Source organism: Zingiber officinale, chromosome 8A, assembly GCF_018446385.1.
Source record: "Zingiber officinale cultivar Zhangliang chromosome 8A, Zo_v1.1, whole genome shotgun sequence".
Lineage (NCBI taxonomy): Eukaryota > Viridiplantae > Streptophyta > Magnoliopsida > Zingiberales > Zingiberaceae > Zingiber > Zingiber officinale.
Window position 1 is genome coordinate 28597913 of NC_056000.1, and position 11308 is coordinate 28609220.

Genomic DNA, 11308 nt, shown 5'->3' on the forward strand with positions numbered 1-11308 from the left:
TCTGGATGCTTGAATTATAGAAGATTAATTAGATCCGTAAGGTCCCATATTATAAAAAAAAAAATAATAAAACACTCAAACAATCAATTAAGAGATGAATATTAAATTACATTTTAGAATTACTAGGCAAATGAGAAAACCATCTATCTGTTATTAAAAAAAATATTGTACGAAAATGTTATTAAAGAATAAAAAATTATCAGCCCCAACTTTGACATTGTGAAATATAAAGAGCCTGACTTGGGTAATTGCTCTTTGATTGCACAACTGTGGCTTTTGGATGCATCCTTCCTAGATTATTTGTCTAATAAGAATCGTATATGTTATTAATCAGAATTACAACATCAATACCACAATTGTGCAATCCACTAGCGTGAGCAAGTTGCTTAGTAACATATCAAAAGCTATAAGATGAGAAAGCCTGAAATATTAGACAAAATGATCTACAACGAATATGAACAAAAGTTTTCACTGTTAAGAGTACAACCAACTTTAAAAAATAAAGAAAAAAAAAAGACAAGGCTGAGAGATCTTTATCCTTGGTTTCAGAAAACTTTCCTAACTCTTCACCCTGGGAAAAGAGGAAAAACTTATCCACTGTTGAATATATCAGTACTAAAAAATTGAAACTGATGAAAGATGTGAACTCTGGCATTCTAGTCTAGTTACAGGATTTCTGAGGCAAGCATTAGTTTTTCCTGTACTATACTGAAAGGTACATGTCAAGTAGTGTTTTTTCCAATCCGAACAAGGGCTAAGCTAAAACAGGCATATGGGCTTCACCAAAGCACCAAGCTTAATCTTCACATATGACTAAAAGGGAACGACATGGTATTCTGATACTCACTCAGATTTGGAATCTGATTCCTCGCCCGTCAATGAGCCCAAGGCAGTTAGCTTTCCAAATGACTCTTTTGCACCAGTTGTAGCATTACCAAAGAAGTCTTTCACCTTGTCAACCACAGTTTTTAGTTCTTCCTGTGGTGGGAGCTGAAAGGAAAAATAAAGTTCTTGCTCAACCTCAGCATTCCACAAGGTATTGGAAACACTAAAATGATTTTTTTTTTCAGAATTTATGCCAAATTTCATAAACAGAATGCAAAGGTGCATATGCTGGCCATAAGAGCTTTAACAAACAGAAACGCTAGACTGAATATGACACAGGCATGCTATATGCCATTTAAAGTGCATCCTATTGGTGCACTAGAGATGCGCTATAAAGCTTCTCAGACAAACCGAGGACAGAAAAGCATGAGCCTGTTTTTGTAATCTTCAAAAAATTGGCATTATGCATAATGTATAAGCTATACTTTCTGATGCACTATTAAGCACTTATGGATTGGCTATTAGTTGGATTTTGCTGCATATCAGGATGGAAATGATGCTTCACAGCACAATGTTTTGCCATGTTGGTGCATTTCAGAGCAACTCCAGTTCACTTGAGGTAAGTGGCTATGCAAAGAGGCACAGCCTTGTGCTACCTTGTCGACTGATTTACCTGCATCTCACAATAAGTTGCTGGCTTTTGATGTATACAGCTTGCATCTTACAATATGTTGCCGAACTAAAACATGACATGGGAAATAAGTAATATAATTTGTTAAACATATTTACGTTGGATGTAGTTAGTGTACCAATTTTCAAGTGCTAGGGTAAGTTCGGATCAGAAAGTCTCACACCAATGTGGGATGAGGACACATTATAGCGAAGACAAAAAAAAAACATTAATTGTATGAATGCTAGATTTAACAATACAAATAAGCAAGCCATAAAAAAGGTCTTCATGTTGACCCAGCTTTCATTTAAATATTTGGCAAATATTTGTTTAATCAAATTAGCATAACTTGGACATGAAAAGGCATTTACCAAGCCAGGAATTCACTAAGCCTGTAAATCCTTATGCAATCATAAATAGATACAATAGAGACACAATAAAAGCTTGCACATATTGTCTGACTTCAAACATCTATTGGAAAACATAAATGCTAAGAAATATGAAATACTTTGCAATTCATCATATTAGAGGAGGGAACCATACCTCAATAACATTATTGGTGGAAATTGCAGCTCTCAAATTTTTATTTTCCTGCATATATATAAATGAAGATTAACAGTAATTTTACAAAGTGAAGGGAAAAAGTTCCCAAGTCAAGCATCATATCAGTATACATTTAGATTATGCAGGATTATAGAGCCTTACAACTAGTTTATAACCATATCTGAATGATGTAGCAGATCTCAAAACACGGAATTGCTTAAATGCTGACTTTTGTATTTCCTTCTCATCCTATAAAGACATAGCATGCGTTCAGTTATTTATTCTTGGAAGCTGAAAAACCATTTAAAAAATCAGACACCAAATCAAAGTGAGAAGATTCTGCTGTATAACATTTCTTAATTTGATTGTATCATACCGGTCTCCAAACTTAGTAAATCACAGTTTTCAAGCTGAGAATGACTCAGAAGATGAAATACCTAAGAAATTGTGGCAACCATATACTTCACAAGCCTCTAAATTAAAATTGGTTGTGAATATGTATTTGCACTTAAGGAAACATTGATATTAAAAACAGCAACGATGAAGTACCTAGAAAGCATACAGAAAATAATGTAAAGTAAACTTCCCTTGGACTACACTTGATAGGTTTTTAAAATCAACATGTGAAAAGGAAAAGGCTTCAAAACTTATTCAGGATTATAAGGTATACACCGTGCTAAAAATTACATGTGTGTGTGTGCCTATGTGTATATATTAAAAAAGATACTCATTTCAAATATTAGGAAGAACTCACAGCAAGCCCCAAAATGGGAGACTTAAAACAATTGTGTCAGAGCTTATAGTCATCTATCATAGAATATGCTAAAATTCAGACTAATTCCTGATCAATTATACCAATTGACCTATCTCAACAAATTGAAACCTCTCCAAGTCTAATTCTTTCCAATTTATTGTTCTTCTCAGCCCTTTCTACTTTCTTGTTTTCCAGGGCAACCCACATAGGTACTGATTACAGAAACTTGCTCATTCTGATGAACCTTGGTCATCAGCTACAGTGAGTTTCAAATCCTTATCTCATTACTTCAATGCTAAACAATGCATCAGGAGGTTCACTAATCCAAATTAAGCATACAATGTATTTTTAAGAATAAGATGAGGGCAGTTAGGAAATAGGGTGGTATGGTCACATTTATCACAAGACTACATCCAGTAATAACTAGTTGATGCAGAATGACATTATTGAAGATGTTACATGAGTCACCAAACAAGTGTAAGAAATAGAAGACAGGCAAAAAAACTAACCCCATAATAAACATCTCATCAGCACATTGACTAAGATTTCAAGAACAATTTACAATGTCAGCAGATAACAAAATATACAGCTGCCATTGAACATATTGCATTTCTTCAAGCATAAATGGAACTGAGAATTCAGATTCATCCACTGGTGTACATGGTCTATTATATGATTCATTTAACCTATTTCTTCATAGTTTGGAGAGCTAGACAGGAAGTTGCATGGCTATCTTAGAGTGATTGCTGAAACAAATAATTATTGTATGTGTTAACTAATTTGCTGATTAAAAATAAAATGGGTAAAGAAAAATTGAAGAAGTAATTTGCTGTTTCAAACACATATATTAGGAAATTCGTGTTCATTTTGGAACAACATAAAACAACACATTACACAAGAAGCTGAGGTAATACTTGTATGCAATAGAAAACACAAGAGTTAATTTCTTGTAAACAAATATAAGAATAAAAGAATCTAATGGCTGACCCATATCTTATACTTCTACAGAAGCCGGTTAAGAAAGCGCAAGGAAGGTGCAAGAACATTACTTTGTATATAACAGCTGCAAGATTTCTGGCAATAGTATCTTTATAGATATATTTTCCAAGAAAGTTATCCTTTGCTGCAACCATAATCTTCGCAGTTGTGCCACCAGAAACTATACTAAGAGGGTACCACAGGTACACCTGCATTCAGTTTGTGATTGGCAAATGAGCAAGTCATTAATTTCATAAGATACGAGAAAAACAAGTTGGTTCTCAACTACAGAAAGCGGTAAAGTCTACGGAATTCTAAAATATGCATCAATAAGACAATGACATGAGTTTTCAGATATAGAAGCATATCGATCACACTTGACTCTATCATACTAGTTTGGTACCAGAGGAGAGATCATGCAACATATCATAACAAATGTTTTGTTTTTTCCTTCAGAAATGAATTTTACAGGCATGTACTTGCATGCATATCTCGAAAGCAAATAAACGGAGGGGAAACCTGGCAAGTCCTCGCCTTTGAACGAAACTTAACAGTCTTCCTCAACCCCAATCAAAATGAAGCAAAGAGAGAGATGGAACGAGGAAAAAGAGATGATAATACGATACGTTGGAGGTGCGGATGAAGATGACAAAACGAGGGTTGCCGTCGTCCTCGATCTTAGGGAGAGGAGGAGGGGCGCGCTGAAACTGGCGGCCTGATGTCATCCCTTTCTTTCCCTTGGCTTCCACCACCAGCAGACTCCGCCGCGTTTGCCGCTGCCCACGCTTGCTGCTGCTGCTGTAGGGGAGGGGCGACCCACTGCGCAAGAAGAAGCGTGACTCCTCCTGAAAGAGCGCTCCTCTAGGGTGCGATGGGGGAAGGAGGACCAGCGAGCGCATTGACATGCCGACCTCCATCTCCTTCCTCTGCGTCCTCTTCTCGCTCGCCCACTTGCTTTCTTATCCGAAGGAAGACTTCGGAGTCGACATCCAGATCGGGTTCGCGGTTCACCGTGGAGAGAGAGAGAGAGAGATCGAGAGGAGTAATGGTGTCCAGTAGTTACTTGCCACGTGTGCTACTTGGGTACATATTTATTTTTCATTTTTCGAAAAATAATCCATGGCTGATAATATTTTTGCTTTCCTACAATTTGTGTTGTACGATTTTACAAAAATAACTAAAAATATTTATTTTTTGTTCTTAGATAATTAATTAATTATTTTAAGAAACAAAATAAATGTGTGTTACATATTGTTCTATTTTTTGAACTGATTGATTTTAAGCACACTACTTAGACTGTGAGCCTCTGTCAATATACAATAAAATTTAAATTAATAGAAAATAGCTTTATATAATGAAAAGGGTGCATTTTTTTATTTTTTTTCCAAAAAACTATATATATATATATATATATATATATATATATATAGACATATTTAGAATCCTTATCTGGACAGAATTAAAATAATTTAAAATACTAAAAAATACCTAAAAATTTTAATTGATATAAAAAATTAAAATAGTTTTGGTTTAAAAGATTATGTAAAAGATTAATCTGGATAAAAAACAAATCTAATTAAATTTATAATTATTATTAGACAACTTTAAATTTTTATCAATTTTGCTTTTTTTTAATATACAAAGCAGCCCAAATTGGGTTGGGATCCATACGGCCCTACTCTTCTAGATTAGCAAAGAAATTGAACATTTGGACCTTAATAAAGTTTGTTGCCACTTGAAGTGTATAAATGTAATATGTAATCTAATTAAAAGTGCTGGCTTGAAATTGAAGACAATTGGAGAATTTTACACAAACAAAATTGACTTTATAATATAATAAATTATATTATTTTAATGAGAATGAATTATTTTTTAAGTAATCAGGTATCTAATTTTTATGATGAATTAACATGGGAAGTGAATGATTAGGTTCTACGAAATTTTTTTGTTAATATAAAGATAAATCAAAAAGTATAGATAAATCCTAATAGACGGTCTAACGTTGTAAAATTTTCAAACTCCCTAATTATAATGACTTATAAAATTTTCAAACTCCCTAATTAAAATGGATTCTAAGTGAAATTTGAACTTAGTTGTCTAAGGAGACCATTTCATGTCTTACATAACTAAACACCACAGCATCCAATTCAAACATAATCAATCCAAACATAACATTCAAAACATGACAAACAATAATAAAATTCAATCCTATCAAATCCGAACATAAGAAACGATATTAACCAAACATCTGAATACAATCAAGAGAAGTCCAACAACAATCTATGTCATTCAATATAAGACATCAGACTCAAAATTTAATACAAAATCATCTTCAATCCTGTAGAAAATAAGATATGATAGCCTCTTACACTTTTTGAAAGTCTAAAAATAAACTAAGAATTGAATACGAAGTTGTTGTTGAATTCCTAGGTCCAGTGATTTTTTTATAGCTCTCGGAAAATGTTATCCATAGCTTGAAGACGTCTTCAAGGCGGTCTAAGGCGCTTTCAATAGAATAGGTTTTATCCGTCAAAGATAAAACTTTATCTTCGACTAACGGCTATTGAAGGCACCTTCCACAAGGTAGATCAACCTCTAGCTAGTCTTCTTCACGTGGGTGATGTTTCGATTATCTAGAGTTGAGCTCACCCGAACCCAACTCCGACCTTCTCCTCGAGCAGTCTTCATCAGGCTTCTTGTCCATTGAACGTCGGGCATGTCCTTTTTAGCCATCAGTATACTTTTCTATAGCTCCTTATCCCTTGAATACACTAAGCCCAAGCTCCTTTCCCATTTCATCCTTCTAGTTTGCTGCGTCTTCTATTCGATTTCTGTTAGTTAGAGCCCTAGAGCCAATCATTTGATGATTGTTGTATGGATTCATTGTATCATATTTCTTATATATAAAGACATTTGGTTTTTGATTATTATGCTTACTTGTATTGATGCCAAATAAACTAAGTATAATAGCGTCCTTAAGTAGAGGGTTCTTACCTATATCAATCGGTTAGTTGAACCGATAGTGAGATGATATAGGGAACACTACTCTTAACCATTCCTAGTCGAGTATTAACATTCAGAGACAATGTTAATGCGACGAGACTAGCATGTAGGTCAACTCGATGACTTGATCTCACAAGTTATGGATATAGAGATATCAAGTTGACACATGAGTTTGCATTGGAGAATGTATACTGAATGACCCGCCATGAGAAAGTATCATGGATCGTTATATAAGTGTCATATACTTTCTCATGTGGCTATTAGTATGACTACTAGTCCTTGGACCTGAAGTCACCATGGATCCCTACATAAGGAGTTACGTACTTTGACTTCGTCAAACGTCACCCGTAACTGGGTGGACTATAAAGGCGATTACTGGGTATGTAACGAATTATGCAGAGGGATGTGAGTGATGTAGATGAGATCTATCCCTCCTATATGACGGGGGCGACATCGATATTCTTGATAGAGTGAGACCACGAAGTGCATGGCCATGCCCAAATGAGTCAATATGAGATATTGAGCTCATTTGATTGAGTGTCTACTTGGAGTTCAAGATTTAGATTGGTCAGAGGATGACACGGTCTATGTCTCACATTGATCAATCTAGATGTTTAGGATAGAAGGACACTTGTCATATATTATGAGGAGTCACAATTAGTAGTCACAAGGTGATGTTAGATCTCAACATTCTTATAACTTGGGTAGTAATGATGTGTTGCTAGATACCGCTCATTACTTATGCTCCTAAATGAGTTTAGGGGCATTGCCAACGTTACAAGAACCTATAGGGTCACACACTAAGGATAATTAGATGGAGATTAGGTTCATATGATGAACCAAGAGGATTAGATTCATATGATGAATCAAATTTGATTAAGAGTAATCCTAATTGGGCTAATTGAGTTGGACTCAAGTTGATTCATGTGTTCAATGAGTCTAATTTAGATTATGACTCATTGAATCAATTTAATTAAATGAATTAGATTCATTATATTAAATTGGCTTGAATTAAATGGTTGGATTAGATCAACCATGAGAGAGATTAAGTCAAGTTTGACTTGACTTGAGAGGAAGAGTCAAATTTGACTTGACTATTTGCCACCTCATTTGTGAGTTGGCATTAGGAGGACTAATGATGATGTGCCACATCATCAAAGCTAGCACATGTGTGTGCCACATCATGGAGGTTACAAACCCCATTTCCATTTAATGTGGCCAGCCACATTAATTGTAAAGGAGTTACAACTGTGGTCGGCCACTCAAAATGAAAGGGAATGAATTTTTCATTCAATGGTATTCATTCTATCTTCGTCCTCCTAGAGCTCTTGCTTCTCTCTCTCTCATCCTACCTTGGTTGAACCCTACTAAGGTGCTAGCACACTTTAGTTTGGTTTTCTCCCTCTTTTGTTCGTGTGGATACGTGTAGAGGATTGTCTACTTTGACAATCTTAAGATCTGGCACCTTGGACGAGCGGGATTCGCGAAGGGCGCGCATCAAGGGTAAAAGGCTCTTCTCCTAGTGTAGATATAGGCTTTAGTAAACTCGTACTCGAATTTTGTTTTATTTTTTACTTCGCACGGATCCGGTGGCTTGGGGTTTCAGGGTTTCCGTTACGCGAAAAAGCGGTTTTCGCGGCCCGAAAAACCCAGCATTGGTATCAAAGCCACGTGCGAAGTCTTGTACGAGTTTAGTTTGCATTTTTATGAAAAATGTAGGTTCTGTGATTTTCTGTAAATTTAGATTTTTTATGGTTTTTATGAGTAATTTTCTCGTAGAAGCGAAGCACAAGTGTTTAGACACTTGTAGGCTTCAACTACAGAGAAGATTTTTCCAAAACGGCAAGGTTTCACCCCAAATCCTTTTGGGACAGCAGACTAAGGCGCTGTAGGATCGCTAAGGAACACTCGCGATGGTTAGATCGCGGGTAGGGGCGCTGCCCCTGGCCCCACAAGGGGATTCGTTCCGCGATTGCGCCCGAAAATCGCTAAACGGGACCGCCGGGAATTTTTACTCATAAAAATTGTAAAAAAATAGTATTAAAATTACATAAAATTATGGAAATTACATAATTTAGAATTATGTATAATTTGTGATGGTCATGGCCCAAAAAGACCCAATTTGATTGGAATATTTGTGTTGTAATTCATAATACGGCCTGCGTGCCGTCATGTGATGTGCGTGTTATATGTTTGATTCGCGACCTGCGCATCGTGCCTTTGTCTATTTTATATTCTTGTTGTAAATTAGTTTAGACTCGAATGTAACTCGAGTTTTAAAATTGTAATGTACAAAATTGTAGTGGTGGAAGGTCCACTCGAGACAGAGTTACGAGGAGGGCGCGAGCAACACAAGGTGGTCAAAGGGAGGAGCTTGAGAAGCTGTTGACCTTAGGTTGACCATCCGATCTTCTCATTGGCTTGAGAAGATCGTAGTAGGACCATGACTAATCACAAATAATTTAATTAATTACTTGTGTGTATGTGATGCATAATTAGTAATTAATTAGTGTCTAACGATTAGATTAGATCTAAATCGTGTACAAGATGCACCTTCTCGATTAGATTAGATCTGAATTGCGTCAACTCAAATGCCTACCGTGCCGTGATACATATCACTACCTCGATCACATGTGTTGTTGAATCTGCCAAAGCAGAGCAACACATATTGTCTTGGTAGGGTACGGAGGGACAATCTTGGTCCCTCCTATCAACGCATGGGTGAGTACAACTCAATTAGATTGAGTAACTAGTTAACTCAATTGGATCAAGTTTAACTATAGGCATTTTCTAATGGTTGGTAGATAGGTCAAAATCACATTTATTTTAATTCTTGGGCGTATTAGCCAAAGCTAACTCAAGTATTAATATACATGCGGATCTTGTCCTATAAACAAGAGTTGCATAGAGATGTAATTGGTAAATCGTTACCTACCGATCATACTAAATCTTGGGCGTATTAGCCAAAGCTAACTCAAGGCGTAGTATGATGTGGATCTTGTCCCACATGAATTATAGAATTCAGTGGGAGCATCATTTAGTTAAAGACCTAATTAAATGATTAAAAGAATATGATATTTACTTTCTGCTTTAATTTCTGTTGTAGATTACCATGACGTCGAATACGAACTCTTTCTCCCTGCGTTCTGTCCTTGAGAAGGACAAGCTCAACGGAGCAAATTTCCTGGACTGGTACAAGAACTTGAGAATAGTTCTCACTTAGGAACGTAAACTGTACGTTCTGGAGCAGCCCATTCCGGAGGCTCCTCCTGCCACTGCCACGCGAGCTGACCGAGATGCTTACAAGAAGCATCAAGATGACACATTAGATGTGTCCCGTCTGATGCTCGCGACCATGAACTCTGAGCTTCAGAAGCAACATGAGTTGATAGGAGCTTATGATATGGTTGAACATCTTCGTCAACTATATCAGGGACAAGCTAGGCATGAGAGATTCGAGATCTCAAAGGCACTATTTCAGTGCAAGATGTCAGATGGAGCTCCCGTAGGTGTAGGTGCAGCGGAGGCCGGCAAGAGAGGGGTGAATTGCTGAAAACAAAAATAAAACTACCCTCCTCGGATTTCAACTCAGAAATAAAATCAGCAGTAAAAATAACTAGCAACTATATAAAATTAAAGACAAAAATAAAACGGGAGACCGAGGTTTAACCTGGTTACAACCAAGGAGGTTGTTAATCCAGGACAATCGAAGATCGCACTAGCAGAGTCTCCTTCACTGTAGGCGGAGAAGTCTTTTTACACACTTAATGAACTCACAAGTTGCTAGGAATTGAAAGCTTGAATCAATGATGAATTCCTAGGTCCAGGGGTCCTTTTATAGCCCCTGGAAAGTCTATCCTGAAGCTCCAAGGCGCCTCCAACAATGGTCCAAGGCGCCTCCAAGCAAGTGTTCAGATAAAACTCTATCCGAAGCCAAACGGTCGATTTGACCAGGCTCAAGGCGCCTTAAACAAGCCTTGAAGGCGCCTTAAACAAGCCTTGAAGGCGCCTTCAAGCATGATGAAGGTGCCTTGAGCTGCCTTTTCAGCTCCTTTGCTTCTTTATTTCGTCTTCCGACATCTTCCGTAGTTCCGGTCTTTTGGGTGATTCCGGCCAACCGAAATAGGGCTCACCCGAACCCAATTTCCGACCTTCCTCGAGCAGGCTTCAGTCCGGCTTCTCGTCCCTCGAACGTCGTGCACGTTCTTCTCGCTCCACCGGAGTACTCTTCCGTAGCTCTCTCGTCCTTCGGACGCACCGAGCCCGTCGGCTCCCTTCCCATGCCGTCCTTATCGCTAGCTGCGTCTTCCGCTCTACTTCCTGTGCTCATAAACTCTTGCACACTCAGACACAGGGATCAAACAAAATGCAGGACCTAACCAACTTGGTTGATCACATCAAAACACCTACGAGGTCCAACAATCTCCCCCTTTTTGATATGCATCAACCCAAGTTCAAGTTAGGGTAAATAGACATAAATAGTAATTTTAAAGGAAATTACTAAACTAACATATTTAAGCATAAATTTGCAAAAA

At 37.1% G+C, this 11308-nt stretch overlaps 1 protein-coding gene across 1 annotated transcript; it reads right to left on the reverse strand.

Moving 5' to 3' along the window:
* Positions 1–412: 412 nt before the first annotated feature.
* On the reverse strand, positions 413–4777 carry LOC122008211 (protein HHL1, chloroplastic-like). Its single transcript, XM_042563848.1, has 6 exons — positions 4397–4777; positions 3842–3979; positions 2201–2287; positions 2039–2086; positions 848–990; positions 413–571 (listed from the first exon to the last, which is right to left on the reverse strand). Exons 1-6 carry the CDS (start codon positions 4685–4687, stop codon positions 559–561), a joined length of 720 nt encoding a protein of 239 aa, XP_042419782.1. The 5' UTR covers positions 4688–4777; the 3' UTR covers positions 413–558.
* Between the last annotated feature and the right edge of the window lie 6531 nt (positions 4778–11308).